Consider the following 24,657-nt stretch of genomic DNA (forward strand, 5'->3'; position numbering starts at 1 on the left):
CCTCTTGTCGGTTTGTCCTTGTTGTGTCCTACTCGCGTCCCCTGTGTGTTCTTCTGGTTATGTCCTGGTCTTGGCCTTGTGTATTTCATTCTGGTTCCCTGGTTTGGTCCCCATTTTATTCCTGGTTGTTTCCTGCTCGCGCCCCTGGTGGATTCATGTCCCTATATGTTCCTCTGTGCCTCGTGTTTTGTAAGTCTGTCTCTCTGTGTCTCTGTCTCTCTCTGTCTGGCTAAATCGTAAATGAATTAGTATTTTGAATTGAATTCCAACAATTTCGAGCACGGTTAATATATGGTGATTTCTCAAAACTTGATATAATCTCAGAGGTGTTATAACACAAAGATGTGTCCTATTGGTTACTGTGAAAACCACAGTTGCTTCCTGCATAAACTGCAAAACAAAACCTGCTGCAGCAAAACATGTACATGTGTTTTCGCACATTGTGTTTAGACACAACAATATATCCCCTCCTAACCTGCTCACACACACACACACACACACACACACACACACACACACACACACACACACACACACACACACACACACACACACACGCCAACACACACACACACACAATAATTGGCATGCGTGGAAAGAGATGATAAATGAAACTGATACAAAATTCCAAAAAAAGACTGAAAGGAAACGATGACATCTGGCACCTGTTGATTGAAACCTTCATGGTTTGCAGCACATCAAGCGGTAACACTTTGCTGCTTCCGGTTTTGCACACATTTGTATCAAGTAAAGAAGATTAAGCAGACAGCAAATTGCAGAAAGAAATGTTCCTTCTTCTGAGCTATTGTGTTTTCGCGGGTAAGACAAATCATTTCTATTTGACCTAATTGCTAGAAACAGCAATTCTACTTTGCGGTAGATTAAATGGTTTTTATGACCTGGGCTCAGACAGGAAACAGACTGGTGCATTTTGGCAGGGAGGCATTGGTTCTCAATATTTCTATTTCAGCATCTTTCTGCCTTTTGGCTGATAGCTGAAATAGCTATGTTAATTTTGATTTTGTCCACCAGGAGTCACAGCGTCAGAGCCAGAGAGGCATTATGGGCTGAAAAGCAGCTCGGTATGTCTCCATCGTGGAATATCATCAGCGTTTGTGCAAGGATCGTGGACATTTGAAAAAACAGCGGTAGCTTATGACAGTGGGGTCACCGATAAATACAGAGGGAAAGTGGATCACAATCGTCAAAACCACTCACTGTGTATCAACAACCTCACTGGGGCAGACAGTGGCAACTATGAGCTTTCATTCTTCAGCAATGACCAACAATCAAAGGAGATACACACGCTCACTGTTCAAGGTAAGAACCCAGCAGGTCCTCACTCATATAGAGTGACTGTTTCACTGTCAAACATTAGTGACACATAAAGCTGATTCCACCCTGAAGCCTCGTACAATGTAACGTGTCAAATGTCCAGCGGTGGATTAAGTAAATGGGATTTGTACTGGAGTAAAAGTACAATGATTTATTTCCAAGTGAAATTCATCCAGTTGAAGAATACTTCAGTAAAAGTAATTTAGCTGCTATGTATGTAGGTATTGAAAATAAAAGTAAACAAAGTTATTCTCGTAACATTTTAACTTTTTCTGGAAATATTACAGCTCTATTTCCTCTTTTGTTATTTATTGACAATGGCTGTAACACCGATGGCTGTAAGGCCGATTTTGTTGTTTATAGTATTTCACATATGTGGTCAAAGAAAAACTTATAATCAGTATTTTTGCTTTTGCCCCACTGCACTTATCTGTTACAGATCACGTTCCCTGTCCCATCATCAGGACGTCAGTGCTGAGCTCCAACCTGTCTGCTGGATTCTGCAACTTCACAGTGAACTGCTCTGTCTACGGTGACTGGGTGTGGTCACTCTGCGACGAGAAACACTGCCCGACATCTCAGCGGTCATTTACCAAGGTCAAAATCACCATCACTGCTGACAACCAAACTATCACCTGCAGCGGCAAGAACCATGTGAGCGAGAGCAAAGTGTCTGAAAGCATGGAAGGGAGGTGTAAGTAATGTGTGTCCGCATGGTCTCACCTCGTGTCTTTTTTTATTTGGAGGCTTTCTGAGGTTATTTTCTATTTGCATGTCGTTTCTCAGTTACGTTTTCATTTCTATTTTTCCAGGCTTAAATGAACCCTCTCCTGAACTGAAAGAGGAAGCAAAGACACTCAAACTGGAAGGCACACGGTTGTGGGTTATTGTAGCACTTTCAGTCATCTGTCTAGGGTCTGTCGTTGTGTTTTGCTGGATCTTTTTAACCAAACCAAAGGTAAGCTGCATTCACTAAAAGTTGGGCACTTTGAGTTTGAGTACTTTCTCAGCAGTCAAGGTAAATTGACCTACAATGGATCTAGAAGTATGTAGAATCAATATTGTGTAGCTTAGCCTTGGTTAATGCAAAAATTAACTGTGGACAGGACTGAAACCAATGGACATTAAGCAGAAAGACAACATTCCAAAAATGTATAAGCCTGGACTCACCATGTGCTATGTAGCATTGGTGTACTTTGCTAAACGTGTTCATCGGAGTTTAATCTGAAATTCAACTTTGTGCAATGAACATTTTTCAAGCATGTTATTACACACACAACACATGTAGTTCATTAATGCCAGAGCCAGATTGCTGCCACTTGCAGGACATTTTGGAAACTGCGGTGACCATGTAACGGTTTAGATGGCAAGATATTCCAATACTTGAAGAAAAACAGCTAATATTTGAAACTTTAAACTGCTTTATAGAGAGAATTATTTTGAAAATTGTTTGAACTAAGCCCTTGTGATTTAATGGAAATATTTTTGCCGTTTGATTTTCAGGAAGAGACAGCTGTTGCTCCATTGGTGCAAAGTCAAATTGTGGAGGCATCCCCTCAAAATGGTCGAGAAGATCTTTCCTCTGACCAAATTGAGCCTGAATATGAAAACGTCGAGCCCGACAACACAGACGTCACACCCAAAGAGGAAGTGGAACCCAAGCCATTGCTGCAAACAGACAGCATCTACTGTTTCTTACAGTTACCAGCGGCTGTTGCAAAAACAGAAAAGACTGAAGAAGGGAAAGAGAAGAAGGGGAACAAGACGATGGGAGAAGGAGCTGCTGCAGTGACGGTGTACAGTGTTGTCAACTGTGTGCAGATTCACTCACAAAGCACGGAGCGCCTCTTCTCTGAGGCAAGTGAGGAGGCCTCAGTGAACACCAGCAGAGATGAAGAGGTTGTGTAGTGCCACCTAGAGGCCAGAGGAAACCCTGTACTCTGCATCGGCCTGTGTGACTGATGGCCTCCTCCAAAAGCCGAAGAACCTGTGTTGAATCTGAGGATCTCCAGATGCCAAACAGAAATATAAATAAAATGTAATATTTGCTGGGGTGTGAATTCTGTTCTTGTTGTAGCATTTTTATTTTAGTTTTGATTTCACTTGAAGTTGTTCACGTTGTTTACACTTCACACCGGATGATGTGGGTTAAATACATCATAGTATAAAGTAAGTATAAACTTGTACAATTCTGTAATTTCTTCAAATGCTTTTGCTTGCTTACTACTTCAGCAGTGAACGTTTTAACTCTCTGACAAATAACTGAGAATAAGAAATTCATTTGTGGCTCCAACTGTTTTTCATGATGGAACCACGCAAGTGTGTTATGTAAATTTATACTTTTCTATTAAAATGGAATCATATTTGAAGAGAAGTGTGTTCATCGTCACTGAGAAATGGGATTTGTACGGTATAAGGTTGATTGCTTGAGTCATTGCTCAATTGCAAATAATGCAAGATTCCAAAATACTGCAATCCTCACTGTCATTACTTTATCTGAAATGCTGCTATTTCCAATGCAGACATTTGGACTCATACAGGACTTTCTTACTCTTCGTCATACAATGTCTTTAGAGGGGAAGGAAGTGACACAGAAAGGAGAAGTTGGACACATATAGCTCAACATATTCTTACACTGGTTGCGACGTTGTCACGAGAACAAGAGAATAGTTGTCCCTACAAAGTGTGAAAAATATCTCAAGAGACTGAATGAGTGTGTGTGTGTGACTGCTGTGATGATGGGACGCACCTTGCTGCCTGTTCTGCAGTTATTCTGTGAGTATAACTCGGATTTCCTGTGCATACGTGATAGCGTGCTAGCACTTGTTGATCAGCAGCAATAATGCTAAACCATAGTTGTATCTGATGACACATTTGTTTTTGAACATATGTTTTATTAGCATATGTTTCTTCTTTGTTATAAATCATCAATCTTTATTATAGTGTTGAACACACTCCTCTACGTTGGACTTGCTCAAGGTGATTATGAAATGAGCTTTCTCTGCTGTTTTTCTGACAAACCCCACCTTTGGGTCACATTTATTAGTGCCCTTTTTGGTTATTTTCTGTCTTCATCTTCTATTTGTGTGCTATTGCGTTCTAGATGCTGTGCTGACCCTTGAGCAAGGATTGTCGGACTTATTTGTTGGAGAGTCTGTTACCTTCATATGTGACATGAGAGAGGGGAAAGAAACCGACTGGTATTATATCATCAAACGTGGTGGTAAGGAAGTTATCAGAGACCAAAAGTACAAAGTTCCCTCTCTTACCACAGGCGACAGTGGTATATACCAGTGTAAGGGTGACCCAAAGTATCCATCATATCATTACAGCAAAATGAGTAATGCAATTACTCTAACTGTATCAGGTAAAACACTCAATCACTAATCTGTCCAGTGTCTTTAAGTTTGCAGATTGAGCTACAATTATACACTATGTGCATATAGAGTGGAGCTTTGTCATTATGTGACTTTTTCATACAAACAGAAAAACCTAAGACCATGCTGGTTGCTGATAAAACACTCATACCAGTAGGGGGCAATGTGACTCTGACCTGCTCTGTGGATGGCAACTTTGCCTGGAAGTACATTTGGTACATCGATACTGCAGGGGTGGAGCTGCAGAGGATGGCAGATGTTGGACCTGGCAGATGTTGGACCTGTCATCACAGTCGACAAAGGAGGACCCTACTGGTGTATCGGCAGAAGAGAAAATCCATTTTTTAGCACAATTCCCAGCCGCACAGTCGTTATAGTTAAAACTGGTGAATGTTTTTTTGAATGAAACACCTTTCAACTTTCATCTTTCATTGCTATTGTAATTTCCCCTCGTCTGCCAGTTTGGTCATTGTGTCTGTTTCTGTAAATAGTTCCCAATAGAGCCATTGTGACTCTGGATTCCAACTGGTCTCAGATATTCACTGGTGAGACAGTCGCTTTGAGATGCGAGATCGAGGGAGGCGGAGACACGGAGTGGGAGTATGAATGGAAAACCAACAGCTCAAACAAAGGAACAGAAAACAACAAATACAGGATTATCAGCATTTCTCTCACCAACTCTGGACACTTCTGGTGTAGAGGTAAAAACAGAAGTGATGTGACAGAGTGGAGCAGTGCCATCAGAGTGACAGTATCATGTAAGTTATCATTCCTCACTCATCATACTTTTTGGTTTTTGAGAATTTGGAGTATTTAAACTGGGATGAGGTGGGATTTAGTCCCAAAGTAGCTTTTATCATGGGAAGCTGTCATACACCACAAGTTTACTTATCTAATTTACTCCACTGTGATTATCTGTTAATTGTAAAGCAACCCATCCTGTCAGAGTTACATAGTGCACAATTAACATTCAATTAGAATAACTAAGTCGAGAAATAGTGGTACAATCAGTTCTCAGTTAATCAGTACAATATTGCCAAAACTTTCTATGATTGGAAAGATCAATCCAAATCAATTTCAGCTCTATAATGGGATCTTTCATGACAAAAGCCTTTTCCAACAGATAACCCCACACCTGTACTCTCTGTCGCCCCCTTGTGGCTGAGTCCTGGAGCCTCAGTGTCTCTGCACTGTAAAGTTGAAGCTCCATTTGCAGGACGGAGGTTCTACTGGTTTAAAGCTGTGCCCAAACAACCAGACAACTCCTACAGCTACGAGCTGCTGCCTGGCAACAGCAACGGGACTGAGGAAGATTCCTACGTTGTTCCTGGGCCGACACACACAGCGGGATACATGTGTAGGGCTGGAAGAGGAGACCCTGTATATTACACTCATGATAACAAACTGAAGTTTGTCTGGTCTGGAGGTGAGTGTGTGAACAAGCATTCCATCTCTACTCTCTCACTCTGCCGTTCACTACTGACACTCCTGGTATCTCTCACTTTCTTACAGTGTTGCTTTACATTAGAAGAGCTCAGTTAAAGCTGCAGTATCCAACTTTGTTTTTAATATCACTTGATTGAAACAAACTCACAGTGTAGTCGAGTTCACGCCAATGGGCCCATTTGTGCGGCCAACAGGATCAGTTTGTCTGCCTATGACCTTCATCTCACCTTTATTAGGTTGTGCTTAAATACCACATAGTATCCGTGTTCTTGTTTTGTTGTTGTTTATAGATGGTCGTTCATCAGCTTCCCTCACAGTGATGCCCAACAGAGTGCAGCACTTCACATTCAAACCTATCCAGCTAACCTGTGAGGGAAACGTCACTGTGTGGAGGTTAAGATGGAGTCCTGATGAGCAGAGGTTGCAGTGTTCTGACTGGCACACAATGACCAGACCATGTCACATTGAGGCTGCAGCTAATACACCTGCAGTGTATTGGTGTGAATTTGGATCGGGACACTTCAGCAACGCAGTCAACTTCACAGTAAATGGTAACTTTTGATTTCTTTCTTTTGATTCTTTTGATTGTAGCGATTTAGTTTGGCCTGAAATATTCATTCTTTTGGTTGTTTCACAGATAGAAACGTTCTCCTGGAGAGTCCTGTCCACCCTGTGACTGCGGGAGATCCCGTCACTCTTGTTTGTCTAATAAGGAGTGGTTCAGTCATCTCCAGTGTGGCTTTTTATAAAAACAACATCCTCATTCAAAACAACACGGACGGCAAGATGACCATCCCTGCAGCGTCCAAGTCCGACGAAGGCATCTACAAGTGTGAACACGCCAGATCACAATCGCTGCAGAGCTGGATGGCAGTCAACTGTGAGTGAGGTTAAAGGAGAGAAGGAAAGAACGTTTCTTTCCCTATTTCATCCACAGCTTCTCTCATAAAGTCGTCTCTGCTTACAGCTCTTCCGTCTGAAAACATTCCGTTTCTCGTTCCGTTGATTGTTGGACTGGTTTTGGGAATTTTACTCCTCGTTCTCCTGCTCTTGCTGTGTGGCTGCAGAGGTGAGATGATTTCATATGAAATGGATAACAATCTGATTCATGCCGAACCAATCAAATCGTTTCATCACAAATGTCTGTCTCACAGGTCCATGGTGTCACAGGTACGTTCCATTGAATCGACTCATCTTTAACAAAACTGCAGTTTTACTTCTACTACTTTTTATGTTCACTGTGTTTGTGGCATTTCTTAGAACCATTCAGACGCAGAGAACAAAGCAGGACTCCACTGAGGACGTGAATTTCAACTGTAATGAACCTCAGGAGACAGAATACTCAACACTTCAACATGGTCAGCATCTCAACCTGTTCTTTTGCTCATTTTCTCCTCTTCTTCACTTCTTTAAACAGTAACCCCTGAACTTTCCAGGTGCAAAAGAAGTGAGTAAGTAGTCCTGTGATACGCTGAACTTGTTCCGCTTTATCTGGTTGTGTAGCTGAATCATTGCGGATGTCAATGAAAGGGCAACAGGGCGGGTCAGTGGTTAACACCGTCGCTATGGTTTCTTCCCACTGGAAAGACTGGCGACTGTTATACATATTCTGAATTCATTCAAATCCTGGTTATCCATCAAGTTATTGTTACAATGTTCTGTCTAAACATTTCTTGGGATGAGAAATACTATAACTGTGACTTTTTGTCATTTTTTTGTCGCACACATGAAGGTGTTACTTGGTTTTGTGATGAAAATAAACATTTCCTGGCCTAGAACTCATTTCATATGCAAGCTCAGTCATATGTTGTTAATATCGAGTATAATCATGGCCACTGACTGTGTAAGCCTGAATAAGTCAAAGATACTTGAGAAATTCAGTAGTGCAACATGTTCAGACAGCGTTTGAGAAGTGTAGAGGAGTAAAAAAGGGAAAGAAGAATTAGATTGTTCAGCAGAAACAATAGTGTTGAAATCAGTGTTGAAATTTGATTTTTGTAGCGATAATCAATCAATCTTTCAGTGTCATCGTGAAGGGAAGTGAAGGAAACAGCGGTTTCACTCACTCTGACCTCCATCAGTGTGACAGGGCAGCAGGCACGGCCCTGTTCAACCAGCATGATAACAGTAACGATTCTGATTCTTGATGATCTGCAGGTGATGAATGCGTATATGAATCAATCAAAGGATCTGGCGACACAGAAGATGGTACAGTTTGATCACAGCAATGTTTGGAAACCATTCCAGCAAGATTGAAAAAGCGACTGAATAAGAATTCTGATTTCAGACGGACCTGCAGATGAATCCAGGGAGGTCAGGTGTTCTTCCATTCAGCTAGAAAACCTCACCAAGAAGAAGGGTGAGCGTCTGAAAGGGGAGACATGGGATGACAGAGTACACAGGGAAGGAAGAAATAAACAGATGGGAACTTAATCTGTCCAAACAGGGAGGCGTGATGGAGCAGCCGATGGGGGGTCGGATCACACACAGGTGCAGAGAGGATCTCGACTTCCATGTTCATTTAAACTTCACTTTTCCATCACCATTCCTAACAAGATTCATCTGAAATGTCTTCTTTATTTCCTCCTATTGTCATAAAATAGCAGAGGTTTATACAAATCTGATAATGTGGCTTCTGTTTCAGATGAATCTCTAATGTACGCACAGATAAACCTCCAAAATAAGACGAAAGCCAAGAATCCAAAAGGTAGGTGTGCACAGGCAGCGACCCCTCATATGTAAATGAACAAACAGTAACGTGACCCTTTTCACTCATATTCTAATGTTGCATCAGAAAAAGTAACATTATTCTCTATGTTGTGACACTGAAACCTGAGCGAGAACATTTCGATCTTAAAAATCCGCCTCACGCACAGAACATTACATGTGTTGCATATTGTCAAAGTTCAGATGGGTTGAGTTTGATAAATGTCTTTTGTTTTCCAGATACATTAAAAGTGTGATTAAACAGAAGAAGAAAAAGCATTTCGCACAATTTCTACAACTGTCGCTCTCACAGGGAGATTCAGTGAAGATTTGCGTGATTTGGATTTAATTTCCAGTTGTTCTGAACACAAACGGCATTGTGTTTTGTGTCTTATAACTTTGAAAGCGTGTATACAGATAACATTTTCCGAATGTGCAACTTGCTCTGATTCAGTGTGATCGGCAGCACAGCAGCACCCAGGAAGGAAATCATTTCACAAACACGGCCTGTGCAACACCTTTTATTAAATATTATTGTAACATATCATTCAATACTTGTAAGATACATTCCAAATGAAGTGTATGGAACTTTCTCATAAGAATAGTTAGATTTATTATTATTATTATTATTATTATTTGTTAATGTGTTGATTTTCCTATTTGAAACATTGCTTCCTAAAGTATGTGTTTGTATCATATCAGTGTATTCCCAAAATATCATCATCATATCATCAATCATATCCAGATGATACTCCTGTCTGTGTTTATGTTCCTTTGCATTCAGCTTTGAAATCAACATTAAACATAAAAATTAAATTAGCTGTTCATTGCTGTTTCCTGTTAATATGAGACTGCACTGGTTTGCAGTGTCTTTTCTCCAACTCTCTACTTTCTGTTTACTCTCCTGTGAGCTATGAAAGGATACCATAATAATACAGTAGCTTAGTTTTGAGAGAGGGTTTATTGAGAGAGAGGAAGGAAGGGCAAATGAGAGGGGGAAATTGGAGAAAACATAATAATCCTAGATGAACTTCTTCTTCTACTGTGTGGTTTGAGGATCACTGTGTTCAGATGACTTTGCTCTGTGTGGCGTCTCTCTGTAAGTACATCATTTTTTGCAGTGATGCAAAATGAGAACACAAAGTTCTGCATCGGATTTTCGATTTCTTCAAAAACGACAAACTCATCCAATCCAATTCCGGACAGGATCTGACCATCCCTGCCGTTTCCAAGTCAGACGAAGGCTTCTACAAGTGCAAACGCTCTAATGAAGAGTCATCGCAGAGTTGGATGGCGATAACGCGTAACAATGATTGCCACAACTTCTCACATGTTGAAGCTGTTACAATCGCGGATCAATAATTAAAGTGTCTTATTTATTATCAATTAAGCAGCGTCCAGGCCTCCCAGCTCTTCATTCTCTGTGCTGTTGGTCGCTGGAATGCTAACAGGAACTTCAATCATCATCCTCTCTTTGCTGCTCCTTTGTGGGTACAAAACGTGCAAGGGTGAGACGATTAGGCCCACCATGTCTCAAAACACACCCTCAGACTCTGCTGCAGATCACCATGGTCAGCCTTTCCCACTGCTATTCTAACACACACACACACACACACACACACACACACACACACACACACACACAGTAGCCCACATAGCCTCACTGCATTATTGTGACCAATTGAATCCCTATTTCAGGTGACCGAGAAGAAAGTGATTCTATGCTTCAGCTGACACACACTGGTAAGAAGGGTGAGTGTGTGAAACGCAAACTTTACATGCAGATACAAGCAACAGGTACCATTCATTAATATAGTCCAACAAGGTTTAACATCTTAGAGCTGCAATCTGTGATACTACTGGCATGAACATAGAAGCAGACAATGATATTAATGCAAGAGTTACTGAACAAGAGAATCATTATCGAGCTCTGCGTTCTAATGGAGATTTTAATGTCTTTCAGCTCATTATTGTGGTTTTCTCAGCTACAGATGCAAAAAGATAAGATTCACTTGGTTTTGCACGCCCCCTGCTGGTTGTAGTGATCAAATACTAGTACCCAGTACCGAAATTCCAAACTATCCCTTCCAATTTAGCTCACTGCTCTTCATCTGTTTATTTATTCTTAAGACTTTTCTGTCCCAAATCGATTATCACAACTTGAAGTTATAAGTGATTATTATTGCTTGCTGCTACTGGTGCATGATAAAGTCAAACCTCAGCATTTCATTCCTTTGTTTTGCCCCCCCTCAGGTCCATAAATAGAAGTGTATCAAGAAAAAGCGATGACATGACATCTGTGCACGTTCCTGCTGTTTATCCTGTGAAGTTATACAATCCTGTGTCATTCATTAGCTGTTTCTGGAAAAAAACAGCAAATATTTGAATCTTTAAACTGCATTATGGAGAGAATTCTTTGAAATTGTTAAACCTAAGCCCCTGTACTTAAATGGAAATATTTTTGCAGTTTGATTTTCCAGAAGAGACAGCTGTTCCTCCATCTGTGCAAAGTCAAATTGTGGAGGCATGCCCTCAAAATGGTCGTGAAGATCTTTCCTCTGACCAAATTGAGCCTGAACATGAAAACGTCGAGCCCAGCAACACAGCCGTCACAACCAAAGAGGAAGCGGAACACAAGCCATCGCTGCCAACAGACAGCATCTACTGTCTCTTACAGTTACAAGCGGCTGTTGCAAAAACGGAAAAGAGTGCAGACGAGAAGGAGGAGAAAGGGATCAAAACGATGGGAGAGGGAGCTGCTGCAGTGACGGTGTAACGCAGGGGTCGCCAACACGTCGCTCGCAAGCTACCAGTCGCTCGCTTCGTTTCAGAGTCGCTCGCCGAAAGGTTCTATTGAAAAAAGGACCTTTCTGGTGGTCTTTCTTCGTGTTCGTTGTTTTGGTGGTGAATGATGAGGCAAAGATGAACTGAAATTCTCAGATGGGTTTTTACTGGAATAAGACTTTGAAGAGCGCTCGTCCTGCCCCCGTCCTTGTGTCGTGGGTCAGGCCGTGAGTTTCCACGTACAATTGCATTTATGCCGCAAACACAAGGCGTCATCAATTCACTGATGACACTGTAGTTTAACTGTTTTCTATTGGTCAGCCAGCTTCAAGAGGGGCAGCGCTAAGATTCAAATCTGAGGGATGAACAGCTGTCTGTGGGGGAAAGTAGAATACTCTTCGTGTAACAGTATAGTGTAATTAGCCCTTTGATCTGAAGAAGCTCCCCCTGACTGCCCGTCCATGCAAACCCCCTCTCTTCCTTCTTCCTGACCACAGATGCTTGAAGCTCTGATAAAGCGATACAGTGACCTCTTCACCTATTGGCAGATATGTGTTATCTAGCCCTCCTGGAGAGAGAAGCTGTAAATGCTCGTATGTATTACTCTATCTCCAGACTTTCCCGGAGCCAGCCATTTGGTTACTTGTAAATATATTAACCTCAGTTACTGCATTTACTTATATGTGTTTGACATTATTTGTTATATTCCAACAGTTCAAAGAATACGTACATTTGACAACATATCGTCACTTAGTGAAACTATTTAAATTTCTGTCCAATCTAATTCACAAACATCCCGCCTTCTTTTGTCACAAAACGATTATAAGCCAATCAGCTGTCAGTCCAACAAATGACACTGCTGTCACGTCTGGTTACGTGACTCCCCACCATAACATCCGACCAGCAAGCGCACGCCGGATTTGACGATGACCGCCCTGAAAACAGCCCCGATAAAGGGCAACAAATTACGAATGTGAATGGCAAGTGTATGCGTGTCTCCTTTGCGGTGCGACCGCGTCTGTGGAGCGCCACTTCACTAAAGTCCACGGCAACTTTTCGCGGGACTTTCCGACTGCTAGCAGGGCGTCATGTGTCGTTAGCGAACGCACCGGCGGAAGAATTCCCTGTAGTTCCCATATGATCTCTTTCAGCTCTTTTAGGTGAACGATGGGAGCCGGCTCCCCTTTTTTTCCTTCTGCAACTTAGTTCAAGACAGAATGATAGGATGGTCTCGGTCTACTGCAGGTACAGAGCAGTGTGCGAAAAAATGAGTGACAGCTGGGGGGAAAAGCAGCATTTGGATGCATTTCAACAATTGCGACAACAGAAAGGCAGAATGCAGAATTTGCAGAATTAAGCTGTCATGTCAAGCAGGGTCCACAAAGAACCTTCACGGACATGAGAACTGTGCATCCAACAGTTCAGTTGGAAGACGAAAGAAGCTCTACCCAGGCTTTCAATCCAGTGTGTGTTCTTCCAAACAGAAAGACATCCCAAATCTGTATGACAGAGAATGTGCTTCACTGCAAGAACATTCCAAAACTATTTTAATTCCTCATGAAAACAGTAGCACACTCTGTGTCACCTCACTAACAACAGAACAGACTGAATGCATGATCTGAAGTACAGCTGTTATCGGAACTACAGGGAATTCCCTGAATTACAGGGAATGTGAAGTGAGATTGTGACAGTGATATGTGGACAGACATAAAATGGGAAATATGAAAGGTATAGTATTTGTTAAATAATAAAATCAGTAATAACATTGCTTTGTGTTCCACGAGATTAATATGATGTGAATTCATTAGTGTGAGCTTGACACTGAAAATGCACACAGGAAAAAAGAAGCTCATGTTGCTGAATTGAGGTGCATTTTGATGAACATGTGAGTGTTGAGTGTTGGATATCCACATTTTGTAAATGTTTACACAAAAGACGCTTATTCAGCTGGTTTGGGCGGAGAATCAGCGATGTGGATAAATGTTACTAATAGTAGCTCTGGGACACTTTTATTTTATCAAAGTAGCTCTCCGAGGCAAAAAGGTTGGAGACCCCTGGTGTACAGTGTTGTCAACTGTGTGCAGATTCACCCACAAAGCACAGAGCGCCTCTCCTCTGAGGCAAGTGAGGAGGCCTCGGTGAACACGAGGAGAGATGAAGGGGGGGGCAGTGGCTCAGTGGGTAGTGCTTCCGCTTGGAAACCGGAGGGTCGCCGGTTCGAGCCTCTGCCAAGGTGCCCCTGAGCAAGGCATCGAACCCTCAAGTGCTCCCCCCTCTGCGAAGGGTGGTAATGTAAGTCGCTTTGGATAAAAGCGTCTGCCAAATGATCGTAATGTAATAATGTAATGTAATGAAGAGGTTGTGTAGTGCCACCTAGAGGCCAGAGGAAACCCTGTACTCTGCATCGGCCTGTGTGACTGATGGCCTCCTCCAAAAGCCGAAGAATCTGAGGATCTCCAGATGCCAAACAGAAATATAAATAAAATGTAATATTTGCTGGGGTGTGAATTCTGTTCTTGTTGTAGCATTTTTAATTTAGGTTTGATTTCACTTGAAGTTGTTCACGTTGTTTACACTTCACACCAGATGATGTGGGTTAAATACATCATAGTATAAAGTAAGTATAAACTTGTACAATTCTGTAATTTCTTCAAATGCTTTTGCTTGCTTACTACTTCAGCAGTGAACGTTTTAACTCTCTGACAAATAACTGAGAATAAGAAATTCATTTGTGGCTCCAACTGTTTTTCATGATGGAACCACGCAGGTGTGTTATGTAAATTTATACTTTTCTATTAAAATGGAATCATATTTGAAGAGAAGTGTATTCATCGTCACTGAGAAATGGGATTTGTACGGTATAAGGTTGATTGCTTGAGTCATTGCTCAATTGCAAATAATGCAAGATTCCAAAATACTGCAATCCTCACTGTCATTACTTTATCTGAAATGCTGCTATTTCCAATGCAGACATTTGGACTCATACTAAGACTTTCTTACTCTTCGTCATACAATGTCTTTAGAGGGGAAGGAAGTGACACAGAAAGGAGAAGTTGGACACATATAGCTCAACATATTCTTACACTGGTTGCGACGTTGTCACGAGAACAAGAGAATAGTCTTCCTACAAAGTGTGAAAAATATCTCAAGAGACTGAATGAGTGTGTGTGTGTGACTGCTGTGATGATGGGACGCACCTTGCTGCCTGTTCTGCAGTTATTCTGTGAGTATAACTCGGATTTCCTGTGCATACGTGATAGCGTGCTAGCACTTGTTGATCAGCAGCAATAATGCTAAACCATAGTTGTATCTGATGACACATTTGTTTTTGAACATATGTTTTATTAGCATATGTTTCTTCTTTGTTATAAATCATCAATCTTTATTATAGTGTTGAACACACTCCTCTACGTTGGACTTGCTCAAGGTGATTATGAAATGAGCTTTCTCTGCTGTTTTTCTGACAAACCCCACCTTTGGGTCACATTTATTAGTGCCCTTTTTGGTTATTTTCTGTCTTCGTCTTCTATTTGTGTGCTATTGCGTCCTAGATGCTGTGCTGACCCTTGAGCAAGGATTGTCGGACTTATTTGTTGGAGAGTCTGTTACCTTCATATGTGACATGAGAGAGGGGACAGAAACCGACTGGTATTATATCATCAAACGTGATGGTAATGAAGTTATCAGAGACCAAAAGTACAAAGTTCCCTCTCTTACCACAGGTGACAGTGGTATATACCAGTGTAAGGGTGACCCAAAGTATCCATCATATCAAAACAGCAAAATAAGTAATGAAATTACTCTAACTGTATCAGGTAAAACACTCAATCACTAATCTGTCCAGTGTCTTTAAGTTTGCAGATTGAGCTACAATTATACACTATGTGCATATAGAGTGGAGCTTTGTCATTATGTGACTTTTTCATACAAACAGAAAAACCTAAGACCATGCTGGTTGCTGATAAAACACTCATACCAGTAGGGGGCAATGTGACTCTGACCTGCTCTGTGGATGGCAACTTTGCCTGGAAGTACATTTGGTACATCGATACTGCAGGGCTGGAGCTGCAGAGGATGGCAGATGTTGGACCTGTCATCACAGTCGACAAAGGAGGACCCTACTGGTGTATCGGCAAAAGAGGAAATTCATTTTTTAGCACAATTCCCAGCCACACAGTCGTTATAGTTAAAACTGGTGAATGTTTTTTTGAATGAAACACCTTTCAACTTTCATCTTTCATTGCTATTGTAATTTCCCCTCGTCTGCCAGTTTGGTCATTGTGTCTGTTTCTGTAAATAGTTCCCATTAGAGCCATTGTGACTCTGGATTCCAACTGGTCTCAGATATTCACTGGTGAGACAGTCGCTTTGAGATGCGAGATCGAGGAAGGCGGAGACACGGAGTGGGGGTATGAATGGAAAACCAACAGCTCAAACAAAGGAACAGAAAACAACAAATACAGGATTATCAGCATTTCTCTCACCAACTCTGGACACTTCTGGTGTAGAGGTAAAAACAGAAGTGATGTGACAGAGTGGAGCAGTGCCATCAGAGTGACAGTATCATGTAAGTTATCATTCCTCACTCATCATACTTTTTGGTTTTTGAGAATTTGGAGTATTTAAACTGGGATGAGGTGGGATTTGGTCCCAAAGTAGCTTTTATCATGGGAAGCTGTCATACACCACAAGTTTACTTATCTAATTTACTCCACTGTGATTATCTGTTAATTGTAAAGCAACCCATCCTGTCAGAGTTACATAGTGCACAATTAACATTCCATTAAGAATAACTAAGTCGAGAAATAGTGGTACAATCAGTTCTCAGTTAATCAGTACAATATTGCCAAAACTTTCAATGATTGGAAAGATCAATCCAAATCAATTTCAGCTCTATAATGGGATCTTTCATGACAAAAGCCTTTTCCAACAGATAACCCCACACCTGTACTCTCTGTCGCCCCCTTGTGGCTGAGTCCTGGAGCCTCAGTGTCTCTGCACTGTAAAGTTGAAGCTCCATTTGCAGGACGGAGGTTCTACTGGTTTAAAGCTGTGCCCAAACAACCAGACAACTCCTACAGCTACGAGCTGCTGCCTGGCAACAGCAACGGGACTGAGGAAGATTCCTACGTTGTTCCTGGGCCGACACACACAGCGGGATACATGTGTAGGGTTGGAAGAGGAGACCCTGTATATTACACTCATGATAGCAAACTGAAGTTTGTCTGGTCTGGAGGTGAGTGTGTGAACAAGCGTTCCATCTCTACTCTCTCACTCTGCCGTTCACTACTGACACTCCTGGTATCTCTCACTTTCTTACAGTGTTGCTTTACATTAGAAGAGCTCAGTTAAAGCTGCAGTATCCAACTTTGTTTTTAATATCACTTGATTGAAACAAACTCACAGTGTAGTCGAGTTCACGCCAATGGGCCCATTTGTGCGGCCAACAGGATCAGTTTGTCTGACTATGACCTTCATCTCACCTTTATTAGGTTGTGCTTAAATACCACATAGTATCCGTGTTCTTGTTTTGTTGTTGTTTATAGATGGTCGTTCATCAGCTTCCCTCACAGTGATGCCCAACAGAGTGCAGCACTTCACATTCAAACCTATCCAGCTAACCTGTGAGGGAAACGTCACTGTGTGGAGGTTAAGATGGAGTCCTGATGAGCAGAGGTTGCAGTGTTCTGACTGGCACACAATGACCAGACCATGTAACATTGAGGCTGCAGCTAGTACACATGCAGTGTATTGGTGTGAATTTGGATCGGGACACTTCAGCAACGCAGTCAACATCACAGTAAATGGTAACTTTTGATTTCTTTCTTTTGATTCTTTTGATTGTAGCGATTTAGTTTGGCCTGAAATATTCATTCTTTTGGTTGTTTCACAGTTAGAAACGTTCTCCTGGAGAGTCCTGTCCACCCTGTGACTGAGGGAGATCCCGTCACTCTTGTTTGTCTAATAAGGAGTGGTTCAGTCATCTCCAGTGGGGCTTTTTATAAAAACAACATCCTCATTCAAAACAACACGGACGGCAAGATGACCATCCCTGCAGTGTCCAAGTCCGACGAAGGCATCTACAAGTGTGAACACGCCACATCACAATCGCTGCAGAGCTGGATGGCAGTCAACTGTGAGTGAGGTTAAAGGAGAGAAGGAAAGAACGTTTCTTTCCCTATTTCATCCACAGCTTCTCTCATAAAGTCGTCTCTGCTTACAGCTCTTCCGTCTGAAAACATTCCGTTTCTCGTTCCGTTGATTGTTGGACTGGTTTTGGGAATTTTACTCCTCGTTCTCCTGCTCTTGCTGTGTGGCTGCAGAGGTGAGATGATTTCATATGAAATGGATAACAATCTGATTCATGCCGAACCAATAAAATCGTTTCATCACAAATGTCTGTCTCACAGGTCCATGGTGTCACAGGTACGTTCCATTGAATCGACTCATCTTTAACAAAACTGCAGTTTTACTTCTACTACTTTTTATGTTCACTGTGTTTGTGGCATTTCTTAGAACCATTCAGACGCAGAGAACAAAGCAGGACTCCACTGAGGACGTGAATTTCAACTGTAATGAACCTCAGGAGACAGAATACTCAACACATCAACATGGTCAGCATCTCAACCTGTTCTTTTGCTCATTTTCTCCTCTTCTTCACTTCTTTAAACAGTAACCCCTGAACTTTCCAGGTGCAAAAGAAGTGAGTAAGTAGTCCTGTGATACGCTGAACTTGTTCCACTTTATTTGGTTGTGTAGCTGAATCATTGCGGATGTCAATGAAAGGGCAACAGGGCGGGTCAGTGGTTAACACCGTCGCTATGGTTTCTTCCCACTGGAAAGACTGTCGACTGTTATACATATTCTGAATTCATTCAAATCCTGGTTATCCATCAAGTAATTGTTACAATGTTCTGTCTAAACATTTCTTGGGATGAGAAATACTATAACTGTGACTTTTTGTAATTTTTTTGTCGAACACATGAAGGTGTTACTTGGTTTTGTGATGAAAATATACATTTCTTGGCCTAGAACTCGTTTCATATGCAAGCTCAGCCATCTGTGTCGAGTATAATCATGGCCATTGACTGTGTAAGCCTGAATAAGTCAAAGATACTTGAGAAATTCAGTAGTGCAACATGTTCAGACAGCGTTTGAGAAGTGTAGAGGAGTAAAAAAGGGAAAGAAGAATTAGATTGTTCAGCAGAAACAATAGTGTTGAAATCAGTGTTGAAATTTGATTTTTGTAGCGATAATCAATCAATCTTTCAGTGTCATCGTGAAGGGAAGTGAAGGAAACAGCGGTTTCACTCACTCTGACCTCCATCAGTGTGACAGGGCAGCAGGCACGGCCCTGTTCAACCAGCATGATAACAGTAACGATTCTGATTCTTGATGATCTGCAGGTGATGAATGCGTATATGAATCAATCAAAGGATCTGGCGACACAGAAGATGGTACAGTTTGATCACAGCAATGTTTGTAAACCATTCCAGCAAGATTGAAAAAGCGACTGAATAAGAATTCTGATTTCAGACGGACCTGCAGATGAATCCAGGGAGGTCAGGTGTTCTTCCATTCAGCTAGAAAACCTCACCAAGAAGAAGGGTGAGCGTCTGAAAGGGGAGACATGGGATGACAGAGTACACAGGGAAGGAAGAAATAAACAGATGGGAACTTTATCTGTCCAAACAGGGAGGCGTGATGGAGCAGCCGATGGGGGGTCGGATCACACACAGGTGCAGAGAGGATCTTGACTTCCATGTTCATTTAAACCTCACATTTCCATCACTATTCCAAACACGATTTATCCTAAATGTCTTCTAAATTTTCTCCTATTGTCATAAAATAGCAGAGGTTTATACTAATCTGATAATGTGGCTTCTGTTTCAGATGAATCTCTAATGTACGCACAGATAAACCTCCAAAATAAGACGAAAGCCAAGAATCCAAAAGGTAGGTGTGCACAGGCAGCGACCCCTCATATGTAAATGAACAAACAGTAACCTGACCCTTTTCACTCATATTCTAATGTTGCATCAGAAAAAGTAACATTATTCTCTATGTTGTGACACTGAAACCTGAGCGAGAACATTTCGATCTTAATCATCTAATTCCTCTTCCTTTACAAACACTATCAGCCCCTGCAGAACATGATGAAATTGTTTACTCTGAAGTCAAAGCAGGAAGAGCTCGTGGTAAAAATCCGCCTCACGCACAGAACATTACATGTGTTGCATATTGTCAAAGTTCAGATGGTTCGGTTTGATAAATGTCTTTTGTTTTCCAGATACATAAAAAGTGTGATGAAACAGAAGAAGAAAAAACATTTCGCACAATTTCTACAACTGTTGCTCTCACAGGGAGATTCAGTGAAGATTTGCGTGATTTGGATTTAATTTCCAGTTGTTCTGAACACAAACTGAAAAACAATTCAGGTGATCTGTCATTGTGTTTGCATTGTGTTTTGTGTCTTATAACTTTGAAAGCGTGTATACAGATAACATTTTCCGAATGTGCAACTTGCTCTGATTCAGTGTGATCGGCAGCACAGCAGCACCCAGGAAGGAAATCATTTCACAAACACGGCCTGTGCAACACCTTTTATTAAATATTATTGTAATATGTCATTCAATATTTGTAAGATACATTCCAAATGAAGTGTATGGACCTTTCTCATAAGAATAGTTAGATTTATTGTTATCATTATTATTATTTGTTGATTTGTTGATTTTCCTATTTGAAACATTGCTTCCTAAAGTATGTGTTTGTATCATATCAGTGTATTCCCAAAATATTTACATGGATCATATGTGAACCCTGAAGATGTTGACAGCTTAAGCATGTATAATACTGAGCCAGTGGGTAACTCAAACAATGACATCATATCCAGATGATACTCCTGTCTGTGTTTATGTTCCTTTGCATTCAGCTTTGAAATCAACATTAAACGAAAAAATTAAATTAGCTGTTCATTGCTGTTTCCTGTTAATATGAGACTGCACTGGTTGGCAGTGTCTTTTCTCCAACTCTCTACTTTCTGTTTACTCTCCTGTGAGCTATGAAAGGATACCATAATAATACAGTAGCTTAGTTTTGAGAAAAGGTGTTGCTGAGAGAGAGGAAGGAAGGGTAAATTTAGATGAGAGGAGGAAGTTGGAGAAAACAAAGAAGCTAGATGAACTTGTGGTTCTGTGTGGTTTGAGGATCAGTGTGTTGACATGGGGCAGACTTTGCTCTGTGTGGCGTCTCTCTGTAAGTAAATAAGTGAATTTAAGTGACACGGCTATATTGCTTCTGAAATGTTTTTGTTAATGCTTATTAAGTTTATTATGAATAAATAATGTCTGAATCCTTATTTTAGTGCTGAATGTACTCCTCCACTATGGGCACGCTAAAGGTGATTGCACATTTACTTTCTCCCTTTGCTTTGTCTCTACTCTTCCCTGGGAAAAAATGCATCATGTCATTGTGGCGCAGTATGTTAAATATGGACTTCCTCAAAGCAAAATAGTTTTCCCAGTAGATAAAAAATAAAATAAAAACACTTAATCATTTTCGATCACAAGTTACTTTCTCTTTTTTGATTTCTGATTTTAATGAGTCCTGCATTCCATTAATTTGACATGAATAACATTGTTATTTGAGAAATATTATTGAATTGTTGTCAATTCTATTGTTTTGTTTACTATTTAATACTAATATTTAACTCAGCATCTTTCCACCATCCTGCTGTCATTCTCTCCCAACAGATTACCCCGCACCCGTCCTCTCTGTCGCCCCCTTGTGGCTGAGTCCTGGAGCCTCAGTGTCTCTGCACTGTGAAGTTGAAGCTCCATCTGCAGGATGGAGGTTCTACTGGTTTAAAGCTGTGCCCAAACAAACGGACAACTCCTACAGCTACGAGCTGCTGCCTGGCAACAGCAACGGGACTGAGGAAGATTCCTACGTTGTTCCTGGGCCGACGCACACAGCGGGATACATGTGTAGGGCTGGAAGAGGAGACCCTGTATATTACACTCATGATAGCAAACTGAAGTTTGTCTGGTCTAGAGGTGAGTGGGTGTGTGTGTTTATTTCTATGTGTCTTTGTTTTCCTTTCACCGGTCCTTCTGTCACAGAGCAGACATTTGCCTTATTTGTCTCTGTCCAACATATCTCCACCAATTCTCAATGAAAACTATTTTCATGAGAGATCCAAAGCAGATACAGTATCCTGGGACTTTTTGAAGAGTAAGCCACGCCCACTCAACTACCTTTGTCCGTCTATTGTTTAGTGCTGGACTTGATTTTTTTGGTTTGGTGCTGCTTGAGATGTTTTTGGTGTGGCTGTTTTGACGGGATTATTTGTCATTTTTCAGACGTGCATCTGGCAGCGAACCTCACTGTGAGTCCTGACAGTATGCAGCACTTCTACTCTGATCCTGTCTCACTCAGCTGTGGGGGAGAATCGACTGTGTGGATGGTGAAGGTGTTGAGTGTGCGGGACGTCCTGACACGCTGTTCTGCATGGGGGACAATGAGCGGACACACATGCAGTATCAACAGATACAAAGCTTTGAGTGGCGTGTACTGGTGCGAGTCCGGATCAGGACGATTCAGCAATGCAGTCAGCATCACTTCACACCGTATGGCTCCTTTGCATTTATATTTTCAACACCACGTGGTCGACATATGCAAAAGGCTTGGGGCCTTTATATTGACATCTGTTTGGGTAAACTAAGTATTGTATTTTTTATAGCTTTACATGCATTTGTGTCATCACAGATGGAGATGTGATCCTGGTGAGCCCTACACATCCTGTGACCGAGGGAGCAGCTGTAACTTTCACCTGCAAAATGAGGACACAAAGTTCTACACCTGATTTCGATTTCTTCAAAAACGACAAACTCATCCAATCCAATTCCGGACAGAATCTGACCATCCCTGCAGTGTCCAAGTCAGACGAAGGCTTCTACAAGTGCAAACGCTCTAATGAAGAGTCCCCGCAGAGTTGGATGGCGATAACGCGTAAAAATGATTGCCACAACTTCTCACATGTTGAAGCTGTTACAATCGCAGATCAATAATTAAAGTGTCTTATTTACTGTTAATTTAGCAGCGTCCAGGCCTCCCAGCTCTTCATTCCCTGTGCTGTTGGTCGCTGGAATGCTAACAGGAACTTCAATCATCATCCTCTCTTTGCTGCTCCTTTGTGGGTACAAAACGTGCAAGGGTGAGACGATTAGGCCCACCATGTCTCAAAACACACCCTCAGACTCTGCTGCAGATCACGGCGGGAACCACAGCGAAACTGAAGTAAATGAAGACGCTGCGCACCACCATGGTCAGCCTTTCCCACTGCTATTCTAACACACACAGTAGCCCACATAGCCTCACTGCATTATTGTGACCAATTGAATCCCTATTTCAGGTGACCAAGAAGAAAGTTATTCTATGCTTCAGCTGACACACACTGGTAAGAAGGGTGAGTGTGTGAAACGCAAACTTTACATGCAGGAATGTATAAAGATTGTTTTTGGGAGGAGTAACAGAACAATCTTTTTTTACATGTGATTTTCCAGAGTCTCAAAGTGAAACCGAGGAATGCTGTGTATCCTCTGATGTGAGGAGGGCATCAACTACAGGTACCCTTCATGAAAATAGACCAGGTTTAACATCTTAGAGCTGCAATCTGTGATACTATTGGCACACATTTAGAAGCAGACAATGATATCAATGCAAGAGTTACTGAACAAGAGAATCATTATCGAGCTCTGCGTTCTAATGGAGATTTTAATGTCTTTCAGCTCATTATTGTGGTTTTCTCAGCTACAGATGCAACAAGATAAGATTAACATGTTTTTGCACGCCCCCTGCTGGTTGTACCTGCAACAACCCCTTTACAGACCTTTAAAACCAATGAAGAAAGTGATCAAATACTAGTACCAAAATTGTATTTATTTTATTTATTTTTTAGACTTTTCTGTCCCAAATCGATTATCACAACTTGAAGTTATAACTGATTATTATTGCTTGCTGCTACTGGTGCATGATAAAGTCAAACCTCAGCTTTTCATTCCTTTGTTTTGCCCCCCTCAGGTCCATAAATAGAAGTGTATCAAGATAAAGGGATGACATCATGACATCTGTGCTCGTTCCTGCTGTTTATCCTGTGAAGTTATAAAATCCTGTGTGTCATACATTAGCTGTTTCTCTGGGACTTGAAAGCTGCAATCGCCTGAGCACAGATTTTCCTTGCACGCATCATGCTTAGTTGTATTTTCATGACTTGACCCCAAATGTGGTGGAGAATTCTGGGGGTTTACAGATAAGAGACGAGGGAGGAGAAGCACAGCATTGGCGATGAAACAGAAGGTTTGGCCTGTTGCTGTGAATTCAGTCATCTGTCCTCTGATGTTGAGCTCTCAGTTCATTTAAATATATAAATATAATGTTTTGAACCAATCTGATCTGTGCCTCACAGTTTTGATTGAGGATGTGAGGTCAGGGTTTGTCCATACATGTGCCGCTTCTCTCTTTGCTATGTTGCTATGGTGATTCCCTGACCAGTTGCGTATTTGCTATCACTTCTTCTTTTCTGAACAACTGTCAGCAAATGCTGGCCTGCAGTAGAAAACGCGACTGTCGCTCCACCTACAACTAAAACAAAAGCTTCAAAATTAAAGAAATGCAATCTAATTAGTCAGCATACCTCCAACAAGGCAGGGCAGGACTCCAGACGCTGTATCTCCATGATGAAATTCAATCAGTAACTGACTTTGGATTCTACCAGGTCTATAAATATTGACAATATGTTTTACATGAAATAAAATATGATTTGTTTGTGAAATGAAATTTTGGCTTCTGTTTATTGACCATTGGCTCCTGTTAACAGTTGTGATGCTACAGTATATGTTATCAGTGCAAAGTTATGAAAACATAGAACTATAAGGACCAAGCGGCACACTGTCCTCTTTATATATGATGTTGTGTGTATTCATGATGCAGTTGAGGTGAATTATTGTTT

At 41.4% G+C, this 24,657-nt stretch overlaps 2 protein-coding genes and 1 pseudogene across 2 annotated transcripts; all 3 read left to right on the forward strand.

Moving 5' to 3' along the window:
• Window positions 1-662: 662 nt before the first annotated feature.
• Window positions 663-3,709, forward strand: LOC143010316 (uncharacterized). Its single transcript, XM_076162591.1, has 5 exons — window positions 663-819; window positions 1,033-1,320; window positions 1,775-2,029; window positions 2,148-2,293; window positions 2,839-3,709. The coding sequence occupies exons 1-5, from the start codon at window positions 786-788 to the stop codon at window positions 3,241-3,243; spliced, it is 1,128 nt and encodes a 375-aa protein (XP_076018706.1). The 5' UTR covers window positions 663-785; the 3' UTR covers window positions 3,244-3,709.
• Window positions 3,710-3,976: 267 nt separating this feature from the next.
• LOC143010260 (Fc receptor-like protein 5) lies at window positions 3,977-9,786 on the forward strand (annotated as a pseudogene).
• Window positions 9,787-14,678: 4,892 nt separating this feature from the next.
• Window positions 14,679-24,436, forward strand: LOC143010241 (uncharacterized). Its single transcript, XM_076162473.1, has 23 exons — window positions 14,679-14,871; window positions 15,040-15,075; window positions 15,200-15,463; window positions 15,583-15,843; window positions 15,949-16,215; window positions 16,582-16,884; window positions 17,195-17,455; window positions 17,542-17,784; window positions 17,872-17,973; window positions 18,059-18,074; window positions 18,165-18,262; window positions 19,055-19,105; window positions 19,185-19,256; window positions 19,344-19,387; window positions 20,855-20,903; window positions 21,013-21,048; window positions 21,401-21,703; window positions 22,010-22,276; window positions 22,416-22,658; window positions 22,747-22,974; window positions 23,062-23,115; window positions 23,213-23,275; window positions 23,730-24,436. The coding sequence occupies exons 1-23, from the start codon at window positions 14,832-14,834 to the stop codon at window positions 23,735-23,737; spliced, it is 3,309 nt and encodes a 1,102-aa protein (XP_076018588.1). The 5' UTR covers window positions 14,679-14,831; the 3' UTR covers window positions 23,738-24,436.
• Window positions 24,437-24,657: the final 221 nt, after the last annotated feature.

This window comes from Genypterus blacodes, unplaced genomic scaffold (genome assembly GCF_046128005.1).
Source record: "Genypterus blacodes isolate CSIRO-AG114 ecotype Tasmania unplaced genomic scaffold, CSIRO-AGI_Gbla_v1 ptg000122l_1, whole genome shotgun sequence".
Taxonomy (NCBI): domain Eukaryota; kingdom Metazoa; phylum Chordata; class Actinopteri; order Ophidiiformes; family Ophidiidae; genus Genypterus; species Genypterus blacodes.

Excerpts from the sequence above, each read along its gene's own strand:
- LOC143010316 (XM_076162591.1), top strand. The coding sequence starts at position 786 with ATGTTCCTTCTTCTGAGCTATTGTGTTTTCGCGG. Across the intron at positions 820-1,032 it reads GAGCTATTGTGTTTTCGCGG|GAGTCACAGCGTCAGAGCCA; the intron begins GTAAGACAAATC and ends TTTGTCCACCAG. Across the intron at positions 2,030-2,147 it reads TGAAAGCATGGAAGGGAGGT|GCTTAAATGAACCCTCTCCT; the intron begins GTAAGTAATGTG and ends CTATTTTTCCAG.
- LOC143010241 (XM_076162473.1), top strand. The coding sequence starts at position 14,832 with ATGATGGGACGCACCTTGCTGCCTGTTCTGCAGTTATTCT. Across the intron at positions 15,464-15,582 it reads AATTACTCTAACTGTATCAG|AAAAACCTAAGACCATGCTG; the intron begins GTAAAACACTCA and ends TCATACAAACAG. Across the intron at positions 22,659-22,746 it reads GAGTTGGATGGCGATAACGC|CAGCGTCCAGGCCTCCCAGC; the intron begins GTAAAAATGATT and ends CTGTTAATTTAG.